At 42.2% G+C, this 22,231-nt stretch overlaps 2 protein-coding genes across 5 annotated transcripts in view; one reads left to right on the forward strand and one right to left on the reverse strand.

Annotated features, from left to right (window-relative positions):
* Positions 1-2,436, forward strand: part of AHCY (adenosylhomocysteinase) — a 28,579-nt gene extending 26,143 nt beyond the window's left edge. The window contains exon 10 of the mRNA XM_075109092.1: positions 1,444-2,436. Coding sequence (XP_074965193.1) covers positions 1,444-1,575 — 132 coding nt within the window. The 3' untranslated portion in view covers positions 1,576-2,436. The remainder of the gene's footprint in view (positions 1-1,443) is intronic.
* Positions 2,437-12,559: 10,123 nt separating this feature from the next.
* The window catches only part of ASIP (agouti signaling protein), a 32,170-nt gene continuing 22,498 nt past the window's right edge, over positions 12,560-22,231 (reverse strand). For all 4 annotated transcript variants that reach the window (XM_075109093.1, XM_075109094.1, XM_075109095.1 and 1 more), the window contains 2 exons: positions 18,449-18,510; positions 12,560-16,743 (listed from right to left, as the gene is read on the reverse strand). In XM_075109093.1, coding sequence (XP_074965194.1) covers positions 16,567-16,743; positions 18,449-18,510 — 239 coding nt within the window. In that variant the 3' untranslated portion in view covers positions 12,560-16,566. The remainder of the gene's footprint in view (positions 16,744-18,448; positions 18,511-22,231) is intronic.

Genomic DNA, 22,231 nt, shown 5'->3' on the forward strand with positions numbered 1-22,231 from the left:
TTTTCCTGGCAGGACTTACTAAGCTTAAATGCTTGTTTCCCTTCTAAACAGAGTCCTTCCAGTTAGATTTTCTTTCTTTCATGAATTTCCTCACTCTTAGGTAGTGTTCGGTAGGTTTCATGGTTCACTTCCATGTTCTTCAACCACTTGATCTTTCTTCAACCACTGTCGTGCACATTTTTGTCTGTGGTGGTTCCCAAGTGCTCTTGGCAGTTCTAGTAGGAGCAGGTTAAGCTGCAGTGAATTATACTCTGTACAGATGTAGCTTTTTACCTGGTTCATTACAATAGATTACTTCAGAGTGGTTGCTTGTTACTACACTCCCTTTGAGTGGAAAACCTAGGACTAGTTATTAAATCATTTAGGACATGCTGGTTCATACAAGCTGAAGATCTGGCCCTTGATTTTTTTTTTGTTGATTTATTGCCCTTCAAATATATTGAAACCTTTCAGATCTGTTTAGTACAGGGGAAATACCGCCAGTCTTTCCTGTGCTGCTGGAATTTAGATTTACCTTATCTATTTCCTTAGCAATGGTTACTTGTATTTTTCAGGAATTACAAATGGTGGTCAAACGTGTCCTTCTGTTGTAACTCAGCAGCACCCGATCCCTCCTTAGTGCTGTCTTTTCTATCTTTTAATATCCTTTGTAGCTGTACATGCCTCTCTGACATAGCTAGTTTGCCATTTTACTGTTTGTTTTCTGCCTCTTCTCTACCTATCTTCTGTAGCACTTAAATGCCTTGTAACTTTACACATTTTTCAATCCCCTGAGTTTGCAGGTCTGCCTGACACCTCTGGGATAAAGTATATCAACATTTCTGAGCCTGTGTCCTACAGCCTAGCTTGGCTTTATGGTTCATGAAGGCAATACCAATAGATACTAGTATTCTTGCTGAATTAGTGATTCTGGAATTAATTTCTTAATACACGTACCCCTAAGATGGGATACCTAGGAAGATGCATTTTTTTCCCCCAGTATTAAACTTATCTAAAATTGTAAGATGATAGTCTAGTATGTCCAGGTGTCTTTGTAGTGGAAACATGACTGGGGCTTTACCGTTCTACCAAACTGGGTATTCTTATCTCTGAACAGTTTGATCTCTGTTCTTAACTTGCTGGATGGATGTGAATATGTAAAAGAGATCTAAATGGGCATGATTATATAAAAGTTCTGTCTCACTTAAGCTTAACTTGACTCCCTCGGAAGTGTGGGGCTTTTCCATCTGAACGCAGTTCTCTCAAAGCAGGTGCCTCTGTGCTTAAGCAGGTGAGGTATGTTGGCAGGAAAAGAGCTGTCTGACTGTTCGTCTGTGTCAGCCTGTTAAGTCCTCCTTGGGGCTGCTGTTGGTTTTCACATATTCATTTCTCACTATTGACCATGACTTCCTGAACTAATAGAACTCTGTTCTGCTAATATTGTCTCAATGTTTTCCTTTCCAGCTGGATGAAGCTGTGGCTGCTGCTCATCTGGATAAACTGTGTGTGAAGCTGACAAAGCTGAGTGACAAGCAGGCCAAATACCTAGGCTTATCAAGAGATGGGCCATTCAAGCCAGACCACTACAGATACTGAGCAGGTGGCATTACCCAAAGACCAAAGTGCAGGGATACAACCTTCCAAAGTTCTTGTGTGTGCTGGGCTTCTGAGAGCAAGCCCTTTGCCATACTCCTCTCAGTGCTGCAAAACCCCTCTCCTTACCAAGGGAGCTTCAGGGCCTTATTTGTTAGTGGAGGAGAATCACTCTGACTCTTGGAATTGGAATTGGTTACTTAACTAATACCATAGCAAAAAGATCCTGTGCACCTTTTATTGGCCCCTAATATCCCAATAAGGGGAGCAGGATAGAAGATTGCTAAATGAAAATGCATAGTCTTGTCAAATGTGTGACTGACCAGCCTCTTTGAACAGACTAACCAATAAGATGGGGAGTGGTTTCTAGAGGGAGATGCTTTCTCCCATGCCCTGCTCAAATCAGACAAATCCTATTAGGAGGCTGGCAGTGTCAGGCTTCTTTCCACAAAGGTGCCCTATCTGGAGTGCATGTTGTGAAACTGGAGGAAGTAGGGAGGAGTATAGGTTGCTCGGTCTCCTTCCTATAAAATCAACTTAGTGTCCTACTCGGAGATTGAGCTGGAGTTTTTTCTGGGTGACTTTACTGCATTAGTTTTGGTCAGAACAAAGACCCTTCTATGCTTCTTCCATACCAACTTGAGGGAGGGGTGAGGCAAGATATTTTTAGCAGCCTTTTAGAGTGTCATGAATGTCTGAGAAGCCACTGAGGGAATGGTTAGGTTTAGGGACCTTGTCTGATCCTCTGAATACACCAGCAGCACACTTCTACCCCCAACCTGATTTTTCTGAGTTGTCATGTCCACTGTATCTTGTTTGTCACTGACTCGAAGTGCTTTTATTAAAGATCTGACTGTGGCCTGACTTGTTTTGTATGTGGGATGCTCTGGGTTTTGCCATGGATTTGTTTACTTTTGTGTGGTCCTTAAGCTACTGAAAATATTTAATGTGTCCGCAGGGGGCTTCCTCAGGACAAAAGCCAGTGCTGTGGCTAGCCTGCATCAAATACTTGAGCTGGGAAAAGCTGCTCCTCAGGTTGAGTATTTGAAAGGCTGACTCTTACAGGAAAAATGCTCTTCACTTCTGCCCACACAGATTTATCTCTGTATATGTCATGGAAGTCCTCTCTTGCCACTGTCCTCTTCAGTCAACATGATGCAGCAGGCCACCTCTGTTTCTGGATGTGAGAAGATGAAAGGTTTGGTATGACGTTAAAACATGTTTGAAGTGCTCTGAGATTCATGTTCAAGCACCAGGTGTGATGTCAGTGATCAATTAAAACAGATGGTATAGAGTATGAACTGTTGGAGGAGGAAGAAAAGAGGATGAGTAAACAAGGTGTGGCTCAGTATACCACTCTTTGCATTGCTTTGTTTTGCATTGACCACTAAAAAGCACTGATTTTAACTCAGTTTGGGTCCCACAAATCCCAAAGGGGATTATCCTTTAAACTTACATACACACACTGAGCTCCACAGAGACACACAGTTGCAGTACACATCTAAATGTAGGTGATGGTCACTTTGTGTCATGCATAGCTGCATGTGGCAGAGAATAATAATAGAAAATGCCATTATAGAACAAATGCAATAGAAAAACAAGGACTGAGTGTTGTCCTTCTTATTCTTCATTAGTTTCCTTTAGCTGGGCTTTGGCTTCTATAAACCCATTTCTCAGCTGAACATCTGCTATCCTGGAGTACAGGGTTGTAATTCTGTTGCTGGACTTGAATCAGAATAATTTATTTAGGAAGGGCCACCTGGAAGTCTGGTTCATCCCTGCCCTCATACCAGGGACAGTTAGGTCAGCTTGGAGGTCAACTTGCCCAGGTGAGTTTTGGTTGTCTCTGGGGACAGAGATCACATAACCTCCTTAGACTTGTTTCCCAGTATTTGACCATGCTCTAAATGAAAATCTTTTTCTGTACGCTTAACTGGAATTCCCTGTGTTGCAGCCTATGCTCATTGTTTCTCATTTTATCCCTCTGGACCTCTGAGAAGGATCTAGCTCCATCTTCAGTACCTGCTTGCATTAGGTAGTCATAGGCAGCAATAAATCCCCCTTCACCTTCTCCAGGTTGAATAAACCCAGGTCTTAGTCTCTTTGTGCATCCTATGCTTCAGTCCCCTGGTCATCTTGGTGGCCCTCTACTCAGATGGGTGTTCTCAGGTATATCAATGTTGTCATTATACTGGGGAGCCACAACTTAATGCAGGTGTCTTTAAAGAGCCAAACAGGAGAAGGATCCTTTCTCTTGACCTGCTGTCTCTGCTTTTATTGGTACAGTTCTGGATAAAGTTTGGTCGCTTTTCTACATGGGCAGTCAAGGACCTTACGCTTCACAGTCTCTGGAGGAAAGGCTGTGCTCACCTTTCTATCTTTGATCAGTTTTTTTTTGGTGTGGGTTTTTTTTGTTTGGGGTTTTTTGGTTGTTTGGTTTTTTTACAGTAACAGATCCAGTGGAGCATCTCCCTTAGTTGGTTCATTGGTCACCTGTGTCAAGAAACTGGCCTCGATAATCTCCATGAATCTGAATTGCTTGTGCACAAACCTACTCTCTTCCAGCAGATGCCAGAGTGCTGAGATGAAGTCTGCCAGGGTTTGCTATCAAGAGGGTTTTTCCAGCTATCTAAAGAAAATTTCAGCCACTTCCTATTCTAGTCAGGTGGTGTCTGGCAGCTGCCCACCACAGTGCCACCTGAGTTGGTCTGTCCTCTGATACTCAACCCAGGAACTTTTGACTCAGTTCTCAAAGAACTCCAGTCTCACAGAAATTTAAAGATGAAAGGGCTAGCTGACGCCCTGAATTTAACTAAATGCATATTCCATCGGGTGATCAACATAATGTGTTATGATAGCAGTGTGCGTTTTTGTTTGAAATGTTTTGGGAAGATTTGTCAAGTGTTCTTAAGTGGGGCCTAGCAACCGACTGGTTCTGTGTTAACGATGCTTTGTTATAATTTTGTATGTTGGGTAGTGGGTTAGGGCCTTTCTCCCCCCACACTCTTCTGTTTACATTCATTACAGATTACTTGCAGAATTCATGTGTTTAATATGTAGAGAAATCTATTTGTGTGTATATGCATATATATGTTTGGTTTTCCTTGGAAGACTTGAGGTCTTGTGTTTCCTGGTTGTCAGAGCTCGTAGGAAGTCTGGTAAACATAAAGCTCAGGGGCAGCAGCTTCTACGTTTCTGAACATATTTCTGGTGAGAAATTTTATGTGCAAAACTACGCCTGGAGAGCCTAATGCAAATTTGTGTTGTTTAGCCTCTGTTCAAACTCCAGAGGCTTTAAGCACATGAAATTGTGATTACATAGGTGAGTCAGGGGAGTGTCCAGATGCCTTTCAGCTTGACTAGGTCTGAAACATCTCGCCTGCTTTGAAGGCCCTGGGCCAGGATACTAGACCATCACTGTGGGAAGGAGGAGAACTGTCTAGTGACTTCCTAGTACAGGATTTTCATTGATCAAACTTATGAAAACCTCATTTGCTTCTGAAAATATAGTAGTTTGAACAAGTTAGCAATGTGGGAATTTGACTTGAAACATGGTTTGAGTTGATAAAATATAAAATTCATGTGGAATGTATCCTGCTAGATCTATTGTATTGGTTGAAGAGGACTAGATCAAACACAGACCCTAGTAAAACCATTGGCAGAATTTCTGTGCCTGCCTCCCCACTCCCTGCAGAGCAGCTATAGTTTAGCGCTGCCTGCAGAAGAAATGCTATGCCCATTACCTGTCAACAGAATAGTTTGCAAATTGGCAGTGTTAATGCAAGAGGGTGTTTGATATTTTTGTTCAGCTGTTACGGTGCACTGTGGTAGCCGTTGTTTAGGTACAGCTTAGCAGCCTCTCTTCCTAAATGGGTCATCTTAACTCTTGCTATGGTATGAGGTATACTTTGGCCAAACTAATGTGTTGCTTCAGTTTGAACTCTTCCTCAAGGGCAATTTTTAATAACCTTTAGGTTAAAGTATACAGACTTCATTTCCATTTCAGAAGCTTTCCAGAATGGATGGAAGTCTTTGAAACATGACTTCTGTGTAGCAGCTGATTTCCTTTTAAAAAAAAAGTATATTGTTGCCTCATGTCCTGACTCCCTGCTAACTTCTCAATAGGTGTCTGATCTGTATTAAAGGAAAAGTGTGCTGGGGTGGCCAAGGCGGCCACCAGCCCCCGGGCTTGTGTCAGCCCTGGTGTGGCCAGCAGGAGCCGGGCAGGGATGGGGCCCCTGTGCTCGGCCCTGGGGAGGCCCCACCTCGAATGCTGGGCTCAGGGTTGGGCCCCTCGGGACAAGAAGGGCCTTGAGGGGCTGGAGCGTGTCCAGAGAAGGGCAGCGGGGCTGGGGCAGGGTCTGGAGCACAAGTGTGCTGGGGGGCGGCTGAGGGAGCTGGGGGGGTTTAGCCTGGAGAAGAGGGGGCTGAGGGGAGCCCTTCTCGCTCGCTGCAGCTGCCTGAGGGGCTGGAGTGAGGGGGGGGTCGGTCTCTGCTCCCAAGTTACTAGTGATAGGATGAGAGGAAATGGCCTCAAGTTGCACCAGGGGAGGTTTAGATTGGATATTAGGAAATATTTTTTCACTGAAAGGCCTGTCAAGCACTGGCCCAGGCTGCCCAGGGAAGTGGTTGAGTCACCATCCCTGGACGTATTTGAAAGATGCATAGATGTGGGGCTTAGGGCCGTGGCTTAGAGGTGGTCTTGGCAGTGTTAACAGTTGGACTTGATGATCTTAAGGGTCCTTTCCAAACAAAATGATTCTATGAAATCACTCAGCCTTACTGCTTGCATGCTATTTATTGGCAAGAGCACATCTGCTGTCACTGAGAGTTTCACTAAATCATTTACAACAAATTTTAGCTGTTTTTTTAGTTTGTTTTTAACCTACATGCAATTAATTCAGTATTCAGTCTGTCCTAAGGTTGAGCATCTTGATTCCTTTAATATGGGTTATCAGTCCCACTGTGATTCCCTTACAACGGTTTTAGCAAGAGCGAATGACTGAAGAGTAGTAACACCAAAGAGAGCCCAGCATCTATAGGCATTGATGCTCCTGAGTGTCCCCTGCTCAGCACTGAAAGCCCATGCATCAGCTTGTATGGCATCCCACCTCTGGCATGGTGAGTCATATGGCAGTGACAGACTAGCTTTTTTCGCTTGTGTGACTCAGCACAGCAGATGTCACAGATGGAGTGAGATGTGGGCCGCAGGCTCTCGGGATCTGATGTGCAGGGTCCCAGAGAGGGGAGATGGGTCGTTGCGCCGTATTGCAAATTTATGCCTTTGCACGGGCAGGGGTGAGAGTGTGAAGTGGGAACAAATGCAAGTTTCATACTCAAATTTGTGAAACTTAGCAGGTCCGGTGCACGGGCAAGCAGGGTGATGCATGTAACTGCACGCTTGCATGTGCTCGCTGCGACAGGCACCGTGAGGAGGCTGTCCTGCAGCAGCTCGATGGGGTGCTGCTCGATGGTGGTGTTTGTCAGGCTCGTCCTCAACTGGGCTGAGCAGCCCTGCCTTCCAGTTCATCAGCTTCCTCCTCCACTCTTGTTTGCAGGCTCATTTTGAAAGGCAGAAATAAAAGAAGTTATATTTCCAGCTGTGCATAAACGAGGTCCAGTTTGGGAAAGTGTGTACAGTATGTCAGAGGAATGTGGAGTGGTGGTGTGTGCTCTTCTACATAAACCAGGAATTGACTCAGATTTAGATCTTCCCTTCCACCCCCTTCCCCCATATACTGGCAACCACTGGCTGAGAACTGGGAAATGCATAAGTCCACTATAGTTAACAGCTGTTCCTCAAAGTTAGCCATTCCTAGGTATTAATTTAACAGGGATATTTAAGCAGATCAGGAAAAAAGACCGCAGTAGTAAAGCAGTGCTTAAAACAGACCTGGTTACCTCACTGGGAAAAGTTCTTGTTTAATGCTGTGCCCAATTTCAGTTTGTTTTTTAACATCTTCAGTAGTTTCCACTGGCCCATTGCCTTTAGTGTTGTTAGGCTGTCCCAGGAATGTAGTGAGCACCATCACCTTGAAGTGTCTGCCCCTGCAAAATGATTGAACCTGGTGGTAAAATAAAGTTAATGATGAAGGATTGTAATCCTGGTCTTTAGACAGGTCTCTGATCTGGCCAAGGAGAGTAATCACATAATTCCTCAAATGTCTTTTAATGCTTTAGTTATTGTTACCAGTGAAAATACTATCCTCTTAAGTATGGCAACTCTTGTCCCTGTTTTCCCTCCACTGATGAGTCAGAAGTGATAAGAGTACAGGCTGTATGTTTTTCTCCATTTATCTCAACAAGATACACTAGTGTTCATGATTTTTTAAAAAGCAGCTGATGTGCAATACAGTCTTGCTGTTTCTACTCTATTTTTTTCCACGGTTGGATGTTCTGTGAAATGGAGATTGATGGAGGTGCACAGACAGCCTTAGGAAATATGGATGATTGCAAGTTGAGAACAAAAGATGAGTAAATTGATGTTCCACTGTGACTGATTCATGACTGAGCTTGTTTTCATAGCAGTGGTTCTGCTATGATCCAGAGTTTCTCAGAAGCCAATTGTGGCTTTTAGCCTTTGAGGCTTTTTTGTTAAGACAAATTAAATGTAGTAAATGTACACTGTAAAGCCTCAGTATTTTTTGCAGGAGCACTGATTGCCACTGGGCAACTTTGCACCTATAAAAGCATCAATCACCGCTAAGTATTTTTTCCTTTTTTTAAAATCACTAACCTTTCATGAGTGCTTGTGGTTTGTATGCCAACTTAGAAAAAGCAAAACCAGACAAAATACTGAAAGAAGAAAAAAAAGTCCTGTGGAAGAATACTTCCAAAAGTTATTATGGTAAAAATAAAAGGGGTTGAGGTTCTGCAGCATCCTTTTGAATTGGATGGGGACTGACATACCTTCTGCTTGTCCAATTCCCTGAAATCTGTAGCAGAGGTTAAACTCTTTAGGATATCTAGAAAATCTATAGCAAAGTTTTTACTTCTTGTTCTATCTGTAAAGTCCAGAGACACTTTTCAGCAAACCTTTAACTTTCCTGTAGCACTCTGGTTTTGGTTTCATCAACTGGGAAATAATTTCCATGAGGGAATATGAAATGGGCCACATTCATAGGCATCTGCTCCTTTTCCCTGATGGAACAGCAGCATTTAGAAGGCAACCAAACAGCATTTTAGTTGCAATATTGCAGATATTGGAAGCATCTTTAAATGTCTAGTAATCAGGCTGACACCCAGATTTTGTTTTGAGCCAGTGCTTATTGTAGGTATCTGCCTTGCATTATTAACTTGATTTCCATTCAGAACAAACATTTGGTGGTCCTGTTTTTCCTCCCCTCCAAAACTTGCTTCCTATGTGTCTTTTATTAACAACTGAATACAAACCCCTTTTGGCAGTGAAGGCCTTTGCCTGTGCTATTGTCTGACCTGCCACTGAGATAACATTTTGTAGGTAAAGAACGACATCTCTGACCAAACCCTTGTGCTTAGAAGAAGGCAGTAGTGATGGAGGGATGTTGAACAAGTTGAAGAGAGTAAAGGGAAGTAAGCCATCTAGTATACTTTAGTGCTCCAAATATTTGCTACCTAAATGGAGCAATTATGATAAATTGAATCACAGCTTTATAGTAAGGAGATCTTTTAAATACTAAAACCTTCTAGCTTAAAGTGGTCTGGCTCTACCAGATATTTGAGGCCTTTCAGAGTGAGGGGACCCCTGGCTGCTGAATTACTTTAAATGCATCTGTTCCCATTTCCATTCTGGAAGACTTAAAGAATTGCTGTCTTTCACCTATTGGTGAAAGACCATTAGCCTCTAATGACTTTTATCTGGGGTTTTTTTTGTTTTTAAATGCCACACTCGTTTATGGAACAGAAGGGAGAGTGAGATTCTTCCTTGTATGTTCTCATGCTTGATTTCTGGCTATTGCTGTTGTAAGTTGTGTAACAGTAGTGTTTACCTATTGGAGGCAGCTGCACAGAGTGAAGGGAAGCCCGTATGAGATCAGGAATGACATTTTAGCTGAGGAAACTGCCAAAAATAGCCAGTGTCCCACAGGAACACTGTTATTAGCTAAATCCACCTGATGGTAGTGAGTGATGTTGTTCATTAAAGTATATTAAAGTCAACAGAAGACTTCCACTGGTTCAAAGGGGCCTGAACTGGATCCCTAGGGAGGGTATTTTTTTGTCTTTTCCTTCCTTTTTATGTGTTAAATGAATGCCACGTGTGAATTGTGTTACGACATTATTACAGCTGTTTTAGGGCTCCTATATTTAAGGCCAGGATTTAATCTCAAAGGATTTCCTGGGTAGAAATACCTGTGCATATGCCATGCAGCAATTATAGTATTTTTTTTTTAATTTCACAGAAAAATCTTGCAGAAGTGACTAAAGCCTCATTTTTCTTGTGGGAGAGGTGAGAGAGGGTCTTAGCCATGTGTTGGCCATCTGAGAAGCTTGCCAATAAAAATTTTTGTATTACCTCAGGAAGTAATCTGCAGGCACCACAAATATAAGGGCACTTTTAAGGTGACTGATTGCTCTTTCAGGCAGCCTAGTGTGTCTCTGGCCTTGTGCTGCTGCTCCAGGTGGGGATGGTCTCCTGTAGGTCCCATGTCACATCTGCCAGCCTTGCATGGGTGTTCCTGATGTGTCGAAGACAGCACTGGGCACTTAAGCTGATGCTGGTGAGCTGGTCCTTTTGTGAAAATCAGTTACTAGAGTTTAAAAAAGGGGGTCAGATTTTCATATCCCTCTTCTTAGTTCCTTCAAATATAACTGTGCAAGAAGCAGAAAATACATGTGATTCTGGAGGACCAGAAAAACCTAAACTAGCCTGGCATGCCAGACTGACATTTGGGTGTTTTGGCCCCTAGATCAGGGTAGTTTGCTGAGGAAGGGGAAGAAAATTCGACCAAATCCTCTCGAGATATAAAACTTCTCTCACTGTTGTTCAGTGTACTAGAAATAGCTAATCAAGAACAGAGCTGCAAGCTCCTGCTGACTTCAGGATCCTCAGTATATTGTTGGATCCAAATAAATGGGGAGCTTTTTTAAAGCATGTTAGCTAAGTTATCAGTAGAACATCTCAGGATCTCTAATCTGGAGCTTTCTGGAGCAGCTGTTGTCTTTTTGTTGTGTTCAGGAACGGCATTAAGCATACTATGAGTACTGGGATATTACAACATGTCCTGTAGCTGGCTACGTGACTAACTTGGGTGAGGACCCACAAGATTTCACTTCCATTTTACAGGCTTAAGGAGCTACTAAGAGTGAGGAAATGCATTGCAGGTCTGTTGTGTGCATTCCTGTACTTTGTGCTATACCTGCATTGACAGGAGCTGATGATGCCATTGAAAAATACCTAGTGGAGTCTGGATACTAGCAAAGTGAAACCTGAAACAGCTCAGACTGGAGATTGTACAAACAGATCAAAGAACTGCTTACAGAAGGCCAAGATGCAGCACTGCCCATATGTGGGCCTACTTGTGATGCCTTCAGTTGCATTATTATGACTACACTGTGGCTTGCTAACTGTAGCCTTTAGCAGACTGCGGGGCCTCACTCATTGCTTTTGGTTGGGTGCCCATCAAAAGTGACATGGGACTTTGTCTCATCCCCACAGTTAGAAAAGCATGCGGTGGTCGAGGTCGTTTGCATTTGACACAGGAAGCAATTCTTTATTTTCAAATATTAAATGTTCTTCAAAAATCTAAGATTATCTGTTTGGAAATGAGTAGCTGTTTGCTGTGTGCTTTCTGTTTTGGCAATTAAGTGTAGTGTCTGTTACCAATCTGTCCCAGGTATTACAGTAACAATTAGGATTTTGCAAAGCAGTAACCATAGCAGGCCATCCCACACGTTTCTTTCTGTGCGTTGGAGATAGCTGTGTGGAGAAGGCTGTCCAGAAGGGCAACGGTTCAGAGCTCAGAAGTAGGCAGAAAAAAATGTGATGTGCTCATGTGTGTTAGGGGAGTCTGTTTCTAATTATTTTATTTTTCAACCCTATTCTGCAACTCAGGGTCATGTCTCTCTGAGTTAAATGGGGTGCTGGATGTGAACAAATGCTGAATTGGTCTATTTAGTCCGTTTCTAACGTCACTTCTGGCCATAGAATTGTCTAATCAACTTGGAATGCTTTGAAAACTTATGATTTAATGTGGTTTTTTTTACATTGGCCTTGGATGTCATTTAATGTCTGTGACCTCGTTAATGTGTCCTCAGGACTGCAGTATCTCAAGAATAGTGTGTCACAGTACTCTGAGAAACATGTCTGCCATAGGACTAAGATGGTGTAATCCTGGGCTGCATCAGAAGCAGCGTGGCCAGCGGGGCGAGGGAGGGGATTCTGCCCCTCTGCGCCGCTCTGGTGAGACCCCCCTGCAGCGCTGCGTCCAGCTCTGGAGCCCCCAGCACAGGAGGGACATGGACCTGTTGGAGCGGGTCCAGAGGAGGGCACAAAAATGACCTGAGGGCTGGAGCACCTCTCCTGTGAGGCCAAGCTGAGAGAGTTGGGGCTGTTCAGCCTGGAGAAGAGAAGGCTGCGGGGAGACCTTATTGCGGCCTTCCAGTACTTAAAGGGGGACTACAGGAAGGATGGGGGCAATCTTTTTAGCGAGGCTTATTGTGACAGGGCAAGGGGTAGTGGTTTCAAACTAAGAGGGTAGATTTAGACTAGATATAAGGAACAAGCTTTTCTACATTGAGGGTGGTGAAACACTGGCCCAGGTTGCCCAGAGAGGTGGTCGATGCCCCATCCCTGGCAACATTCAAGGTCAGGTTGGATGCGGCTCTGAGTAATGTGATCTAGTTGAAGACATCCCTGCTCACTGCAGGGGGGCTAGGCTAGATGAACTCTAAAGGTCCCTTCCAACCTAAAACATTCTATTCTAATTTTTGCACTGTAGAATAGACCTCCCACAGAGTCAGCTTTGGGCATGGCACATACAAGTTCTTGGCTCCTCACTTTGGTTATACAATTTCCCATCTGGTTCTCCTATAATTCATTTCATCATGAGGTTAGCACTACCTCTGCATTTCAAAGGGACTTTATTGAATCTTTCATCACCCTCAGCCAAAGCAGCATCACAGATACCGTTGACTTATCTACAGAACTTGGAAAAAGTTGTTCTGCCTTCCATCAAATCTTTCCTTCTATGAGAAGATCCTAATGACTGACATGGGGAGTTGTTTGATTTTTTTTTCTCTGGGGTCTCCCATACAGTTTCAGTAATTGGCCTGGAAAACTATGAGGTGTTTAGAGCTAGTTTAGTATAGTTATTAAGATGTTACGCCTACCACTTGTTTTATCCTTAGGATAAACTCAGATTTTATAGTCTTTGAGTGTGACAGTAAGCAATCAAGTCAGGACTTTGGATGGAAAAACACAGTATCTGTTTTAATTTCGTACAAGGTAGGTAATATTTGGAAAAGGTAATAGTGATTTATTTGTGCTTAATCCTACTAAGCTGTAATTAGGCTAAAATTTCCATTAGTCTCTAGAAGCAAAATAACTGTTATGAAGCATTACAGGATCTATCTCTAAGCTTGAATTCCAATAAGTTTTCAGTGGTGACATTTTGGTATGTGACAACTGAAAATTAAACACTTCATCTTTGTCATGCATATGTTTTATCATCTGTATGCTGATGACGTTTTAGACAGGTCCCTTAAGGAACTCCTACACTTACAAACTACTCCTCAGTATAAATATCTGTTCAAACGAAATACAGGAAGCAAATATTAGGTGTACATGTTTTACTGATTTCTCTATTCTATCAATACCTCATGCAATGTGATCTTTACTTAGAAAAGTAACGTCACTAAGGCTAGTAACAATTTCAGAGTACTTGATTATATATAATCCTTTGGTGTGATAGATGAATGGCAAAGAAAGCATAACTTCTTTCTAATCAATTCCAGTTACAAAAAAGGCTTATTAATAAATCAAATTTGTCAAAATGCACTACATATAAATGCTATGTTAAAAAGTCTACGCGTAGGTGTTGAAAAACAAATCTCATTACCATATGAAAGGATTTTTCCTTTCTTTTCATTGCATATGTGCACCATCCTGTACTTCACTGGTTCAGCTTCCATGCTTCTCATTGTGGGTCTCGGCATGCTCCCGTTCCTTAGCTGACAGCCACAGCTTGTGGCTAAGATCTTCGTTAATGAGGTGGATAGTGGGATGGAGTGTACCCTCAGCAAATCTGCATGTGACACACAACCGGGAGGAATCACGGATACACCAGAGGATTGTGCTGCCATCCAGAAGGACTTAGTCTGGAGAAACAGTCAGACAGGAACCTCATGCAGTTCAACAAGAAGTGCAAAGTCCTACACCTGGGGAGGAACAACCTCATGCATGAATATACGCTGGGGCCCACCCAGCTGGAAAGCAGCTTTGTAGAAGAGGACCGGGGCGTCCTGCTGAATGCCAAATCGAACGTGAGCCGGCAATGTGCCCTTGTGGCAAAGAAGGCAAATGGTGTCCTGGGCTGTGGTGGGAAGGCTGTTGCCAGCAGGTCAAGGAGGTGATCCTTTCCCTCTGCTCAGCACTGTTAAGTCCACACCTGGAGTAATGTGTCCAGTTCGGGGCTCCCCAGTATGAGACACGGACATACTGGAGAGAGTCAAATATGCTTTTGGTTTTCTGTGGTGAGAGTGACTGAGCACTGGCACAGGTTGCCCGGGGTGGCTGTGAAGTCTCCCTCCTGGGAGATAGTCAAAAGCTGACTGGACATGGTCCTGGGCAACCAGCTCTAGGTAGCCCTACTTGAGCAGGAGGTTGGACCAGATGACTTCCAGAGGTCCCTGCCAGCCTCAACCATTCTGTGATTCTGCAAAGCTGGAGTGGGACCTGCTCTCTAGAGAACAGCTGTTTGTTTGATTTCTGTCTCCTCTTCCTTCCCTTTACTCTCCTCCTGCTCCCCTGCACCCTGGTAAAATATAATTTTTCTGACCAGTATTCTGGTAAGAAAATGATACTGTTTCCACATAAGAAGTTGTTCTGAGATTATTGATATTTTTGTATTAACCAAGGACAATTTCTTACAGTTATGAGAATTTTGAAATAACTTGATGAAACCTACATCTTTACCTGGTAAAAGAAGGGGCCAAATTCTGTTTCCTAAGCCCACTGTAATGTAGCATTCTTCCTTCTCATCTTCTTTTTATCATAACTGAATGGCTTACAGATTCCTGAGCCAGAATATCTGATTAAAAGACATACTTATTTACATTTAAAAGAATTCAAGCTTGTGTCATAATGAGAGATGATGTATTTTATAAAATATAAGGAACATAATGACATCCTGTCATCGTTTGGGCTCTTTCTTAAATTAATCTGTCATCTGTACATCTCTCGAAGATGAACAAACAATTCTGTCAACATCTCACCTATGTTTTGAGCTCTGGGCTTTGGATTCATTATTAAAATGGAAAAAAGTTCATATGGCTTGAGCCCCTTTAGAGTGTCATCTGTACCATCTTTGCCTGCCCTGATGACTTTTGTAGCCCTCAGCTGTGCTTAGAAATAAAGTAAAGTAAAGAAATTTCCTCTCAATTAGACCTGCACAGAGCATTAGAAAATTCAGGATTGGGATTACAAATTTATATTTAGAAAATATCTGACTGAAAGCTAGAGAGCATTGGTAGGAAGGCTGGTGCAGTCATCTGGCAGGCAGATGCAGTGAACACGGAAGATGTAGCTTTAGCCCTGGGGGAGTGCACGTGGCTCCTGTGGTGACTGGCAATAGCAGTGGGATGAATGGAAAATACTAAAATCAAGAAAGGCCCACAGAAGCAAATGGAGTGTGCAGGAGTGGAGGAGAGGAATGTTGTAGATACAGAACAGAGATAAAAAGCAAGAGCTGGAGACTGGCAGATGAGGATTATTCAATGCTGGGGCCAGCTTCTGGGTCTGCTCCCTCCTTGCTCTCCTGTGACCTACCACACCTCTCCTGGTAGTTTAACCAAGAAGGGGTTTCTTCCTGTCCCATCTTGCGTAACTCAAGGTTAAGGCAAAGAGCTTTAAAAACAAGAAAAAGATGTCTTCTAGACAACTGTTTGCTGATGCCTGGAGCTTCATCCATACTTTCAGAGCTGATTCTGAGCTTTTAAGGGTTGAGACAGTATTTGATAATTTTTTTTTTCCTGTGGTTGCACGAAGCACATGGAGTTTTCCATCTAAATTCACACTTGGGGTAGTTGCTGGGAGTTGACCATAGTAATAATGGGCAGAGGAAGAGGGACTGATTGCTTGTAATGATCTTCAAGATGTACATGTGGGATATTATGTATATTACACACCTTGGAGATACTGGTTACTGGTAGAATGACTAAAACCCTGGAGGTGGATGTACTGATGCTCAGCTAGGGGTGATTAAAAAAATTGCCCTATTGTTTTGGGTCTGTCTTTTCAGGTAGAATAACTTCTATAAATTCTTCTCCTGAATTTTGCTGAATGTTTGGAAAGGGAGTTAACCCTGAAACATGCATTTTCAGCATGATATTTTGGCTGTGCTGGAAGCTGGTGCTGTGCTGTCGTAGGCAAACCCAAGCTCTGGTCCCTCACTGGATTAACCAGTCCTGTTTTAGTGTGGCCCTTTGTGTGCCTTTGGTGCAGGTTTTGCAGTGCTGGTTAGACAATACTGCAGTCTGTGGTTAATATGACACTTCAAAAAAAAAAAAAAAAAAACCTCCAAGCCCCAAAGAAACAAGAACCCAGAATTCTTAAAACCCAGGTCAGTTTTGCTAAAAATGCTTGTTCAATGTCACTGTTGCTGGTTGTCTGCTCCCTGAAAGATCCTGTTTATGGCAGCATTAACCCCATGAAAGAAAAGCTATTGTCCATTTAATAGGGGCAAATCCAAACTGCCAGCTGCAAAGCTATCTACTTTGATTGCCATACACATGGGGTAGTTTGAAATACACACTTGAAGCTAATGGAAGACGGAAGCCTTATCGTGTTCCTGTTTTGGGTTAGCACTTTGGGCTTAACATTAGGCATCGGCAGATGGTCTGAAAAATTCGGCATTTGCACAAAGCACAGTAGTTACAACATGAATTCAAGTGTGGTTTGCAGGTTTTGAAGTTTGGCACACAGTCAGCAGCTGGCGTGGGCCTTGGTTTTGGAGATGTCTTCGGTTCAGCCTTTTTCTAGAAGAAAAAACATCAACATACATATAAATGTAAAATGAGTAATATTAACATAATATTTCATAATAATAATGTCATAATGAAGCATAGGTGCAAAGAAAGTGAACTGTGGGAGCTTCTGGCTTAAGATGAGTAGGCGGTTTCTGGCAATGAGACCTATATTAGTAGCAATATAGAGATGTGGTGGGACTGGATCATGGGAAATGCTGGCTTCACATCAATGTACTAAGCAAAATGGTAAACCTCATGAACCCCATATTTTGAGCAGTTAGAAACGTGACTGGATAGAGCACTGGAGAGTGCATTGTAGGGAAGAATGGCAGCAGGGAAGAAAGGGACGCAAGAATCTGCAAAGACAACAAAGTTATCAGTAAAACAAAGTAAGGAATTACTCTTGGATCCTCAAACTTTTCAAATGAAAGAGTAAAACCTCCCTGTCAATCTGTGGGGCTGGTACCCAATTTGTTTCTGGAGCTGCCAGGCTGAGAGAGAGGGGAGGTGACTTGGCCATGCTCTATCTCACATAGTTTGTCAAGCGGCCTTTGAGGCACAGTAATCCTTTGTGCATCAGATTTGTGCATGGGAATCCTTAACTGCAGACTCAGCTAAGTGAGCAGAAAAAAAATCTCTCAGAGTACCCAAGGAGTGATGCTTCTCTGATTTGGGAAGGTGGAAGATTTTGGGTTGATCAGCATGTGCCTGGGACCTGGGACAGATCTCTGGAGCCCTCCAGCTACAGGCACCCTATGCACTTTTTTAACTTGATGGTTTCTCAGTAGTTTCAATCTTAAGGTAGAATGTTCTGTTGTCTCTAAGTGACTTAGGAGCTTTTAAGCCAAAGTACTTTGACAAAGTTTGATCGCAAGAATATCCTGCTTTGAGCTGAAAGTGGAACTGAATGATGTCCTGAGGTCCCTTTCAGCCTGGGTCATCCTGCGAATTTAGGAAGAGTTTCAAGGAAGGTTAACCACATAAGACATCAATTAGAAAGGAAAAAAGAAGGAGCTCTAAATGTTTCTGGTTCAGCAGTGATTGATTTGCCTATAAATGGCTATCCTGGCATATTAAAAATAAAGTAAAAATGCTATTTTCTGCTCTTCTAGACAATCTTTAAAATACAGGAGTCCAGCCCATGTGACACCCCACATTCGGGACCTATGGGAAACATTACATTAAGGAAATCTATCAGTCTGAATCTACTGATCTGGTAAAATTACTAGTTAAGATTTTTAACCAAATACCAACTTCTTTGTATGCCTTTAATTTTTTGGCACCTGCAGTTAAAAATCAGCAGATAGTGAGCTTGTGTCCCTGCAGAGCCTGTATGGTTAACCCACACGTTGTGACCGGGAATGTGCCTCTTTATGGTGGATACCTAAATAATTTTACGAAAGACCTAAACCAGCTCAGGATTAAAGTACCTTTTGTGTAAGAGGACTGTAAAAAAAAAAAAAAAAAATCCAAAACCAACAAGACCCCCCAAATCCAAACAACATCATCTAACGTAACCTCTTATCTGAGATCACATTCTCTTTCCACTATTAATGTTTTGCATCTGTTTTTACAGTATTTAGAGATTCAAACTGTATGTAAATTATTTATCTTGGGGAATGGCTGCAAAAGCCTTGCAAATGAATGCACTGAGGAAAACTATAGAAGTAATAAACCCTTCTGATTCAACAATATTTTCTGAAGAGCCACATACCTTGGAAGATTTCTTGTTCTCTGCCTCTTTCCTGCTGACTTTCTGGGATTTTTTAGTTAAATCTTCAAAGAAAATAGAACAGCATAATGTTAAATCCATTTTTACAGCACATGTAATTAAATTGAGATGCTTAATGCTATTTTAGTGCAAGAGAAGGCAGAAAACCTGCGTTGCCACCATGTCACTGCATGTTTTGCAGTGAAGATGTTCATTTCTAGGAGCTGTCCTCACTTATACAGTGTGTCTGAACTAGTACTGTCACTGTTGCTTGCGCAAAGAAGAGCGCTGATGTTTGTATTTTAAATACATTGTTTGGTCAGATACGAACAAGGAAAATAATTTTCTGTAGCTTAGAAAGGTTTGTGAATATTTGTAGAGTTGAATCTTTGATCTGGTAAATTTAGGGGGGATGTTCAGACTAATCTTTTTTTCTTTAGATCAATTCACTAGTATTTGTGAACATCCTCATGTTATTCTTTGAGGGCTAATAGCATTTACTGCAGTTATGTCAGCTCTAATGCTATTTATTAGTATATATTAATGCCATGACTAAGACTTCCCTTGGGATCTAATACAGCAAGACTGTTAAAGTGCGAGCCACTTTCCAGCTCACTGATCTGCTATGGTATTTTTGATACCTTTATTCTATGTGTGAGGTTTGTAATAAGCATTACCTGTATGTGAGGAATGATTGGAATAAAAAATCTGCGTACACCCACCGATGAATGGTGCTTTCTTGTCTATTCCAGTGTTTGCTATCCATATCTTTTGGATATTTAATAATTGCCAGGATTTACAGAATTACAGACTGAAGAATACAGATTTTGGGCAGTTTTGGGGGGTTTCATTTATTTTCTTCCATCATTATATTTAGGGTTATAAATCGCTAAGAAACAGTGGGATAAAAAAATTATACTTCAGGCATATAAAGTTATTGTCACTTAATAAAAGAATGTCTTAAAGGCATTGCACTAACTAGGATTAGTGGTTTAGATCCAGTTCCAGCTGGCAGGTTATGTTGGCTTTGTTATGCTGCCCTTCAAAACTTTCTGACAGTTACCAGGATGCTTGTAAACCATTTAATTCTACATGAATTTAACTTTCTGTAGTACAGTTGTACGGGATTGTCTGGATTGCTTTGTTTACGAAATTGTTTCGATAACATTCAGTTTAAAGTTAGATGGTGTCATTAAGCAGATTTAAACATTGGCATGATATAAATGCACTTTAATTATTCCAGGGAATTTGGTAAAGAGGAAAATGATGGCTAGTGGGCAGGTGAGAGGGAAATGGGGAGATGCTTGTTTTGACAGGTAATTTTAATTGTTTCTTCTATAGTTCCTCTGGGTTAGGTAAAGCACCTGCTTTTCCCAACTGGCCTCTAATCTCATATTCCTCATGCTCTACCTACGGTGTTTTCAACAGCTGCCCAACTGACCAGCTCCTTACAAATCTCATCTGTGACAATATGGGAAAATGTAATACAGGCTTGTGGAAATACCGATAACACTTCTAACCCCTGTTGATACAACTGTGGTTTGAAGTCCTATAAAAAGCATGTATAAATTAGTAAAACACGCAGTCGTCTAGTTTATGCTAGAAAATCCTCTGCTTACCTTTTAAGATGTGGTTCAACTCCAGCCTTGGGTTTTATTGAATTTGAGCCAGACATATCATCTTTTGATAATGTGAGCACTGTGATTGACAAGTGTGTAAACAGCTGATTGCAAATGAGTTTTATTACTCAAATATGGCCACAGCAAGATTTAAACCTAGGCTGCAACATGAGTGCCTTCATCTCTCTTCTGTGTAGCTAACCAGCAGGAACAGGACGTGGTGTAAGAAAACGTCACTGAGATAGGAAGCTCTATCCAAAATGTTTAAATCAAGGTGACAGGAAATGTTTCTGTTAGCTTATACAAAAATAGATTACATATATCAGTATGACAAATTATAACTGATAAATTGTAAAGAAATTGACAGTACCAGGGGGGAGAGGAGGCTGTGGCTATTTAAACACTTTTAATATTTGCTCTAAACTAACTGTTTCTGTGGTGGTGATGGGAAAAACCAGCCTGTCAGCCTTTTTCCATGGCACTGCTATGTTACCACGTGCAGATTCGTCTTCCACGTGGAGTGTTGCAGGGATTCTGCTGGGGCAGCAGGCAGAGGGAGCAGTGACAGCACTGGAGGAGCCACCCCTGCACCTGCCTCTCCTGCTTCTGTCTGGCTGCTTTTTCCAGCTGCATTAGTTTCTCCTATTTTGACCTGGTTTCATCCTCTGCGGGACTGTCTCCAGGGGAGTCTCTGTCCCTCTAGCAACTCTTCCCACTCGTTTCAGCACCAGCACCATGAACGGCACGGCTCTATCCCTTCATAGAGCTGCTGTGTAACACACAGAGTCCGGCAAAAATCAGGGGAAAAGGATGGGCCTCCAATTGTGTCTTACAATATGCTGGAGTGAGGCAGGGGATGTTGTTGCCAGCTCACTTCAGTGAAAATATATGCTGTCTCCCTTCTGCTCTCAGCAGGAGGTATCAGCAGGGCTGGAAGGACCCTTGGGATGGTAACCTGAACCCCAGAACAATGTCAGTGCGTGTCCTTTCTCCTGCACCTTCTTTCTCCACCAATGTGAAAGGTCATGGGTAGGAACTTTAAATGCTTTTCATACACCATACATTAATGCATGCTTTTGATTAATTTATATTTAGGTTATCAAGTTATAATTCAATTATTTTAGTTAATAAGTGATAGAGGTGATGTGGCTACTGGTAGTCTGAAATAAAACCCAGGAAGGTTTGAGCATGTGCCATTTCAGCCCCAAAGTAAACTATTTCAAAACTTAAGTCAGATTCTGTTGAATGAGAAAAAGAGGAATGATTTATCTCAGTTTTATTAATTGTTTTGTATTTTTTTCAGTTTTCTTTATGTGTGGGGTAGCAGACGATCAGACTGTTCTCTTGCCTTTGAACAAGTGGGCTGCAGAAAGGCCTTGGGATACCTTTGGAAATGCCTCATGCCCCAAGAAAGTGAGTGCAGCCCTGGCCAGCGCTGTTACAGTGGGTTTTGCATCTGTATTTTCCTTTCTGGGAATAGTCAGTTATGCTAAGATCTGCTTTTTTGAATTAGTCTTGCATTTTTAATGTCAAATGTTCATTCTGTATGTATGCATGTAGGTAAGTGGTGAGGGTACATGGGTGCTCTGCCCCTGTGGGAGGAGGTGTCTCCTGCAGACAACCAAACGGGGCAGAGAGGGAGGGAAGGGTTTTTGTGAGCCGTGGTAGAACTATCCAAAGCAAAAGGACCTGACAGCATTATGGGATTTTTGCTATCTTGGATGTCTGTCGGGAGAGCAATGTGGCATGACATAGCCTATCTGCCATGTTTAAGGCTTGGGCACATTTTTGCAAGAAGATAGATCAGCTGAAGGGAATGTGTTTTATATCTCTGATTTTAGTTGTAATAAAAAATTGAAGTGTGAGACTGAAGGCATATAAGATCACAAGGACCATGAAATATTATGGTTTGGGAGGCTGCAGAACAGCACAAGCTTTAATAAACTTGCAGTTAAACAACCTTAACTCAGGATTCAGGAGTTCAGATTTCACTGGAAATGCATGGGTGCGGCAACTGTTTTCTCCTTAAAGAAAGACTGCCTGAGCAAGAGTGCAGAGAAGATACAGGAACCAAGGTAAGAAACCAACCTGCTTTAAGCAGAAGTCCTGAAAGTCTGTAGAAAGGAGCTAAACAAAATAAGTTTGTTTTTTTTTTTTTGAACCATTA

The sequence above is a fragment of the Phalacrocorax aristotelis genome, chromosome 13 (assembly GCF_949628215.1).
Source record: "Phalacrocorax aristotelis chromosome 13, bGulAri2.1, whole genome shotgun sequence".
Taxonomy (NCBI): domain Eukaryota; kingdom Metazoa; phylum Chordata; class Aves; order Suliformes; family Phalacrocoracidae; genus Phalacrocorax; species Phalacrocorax aristotelis.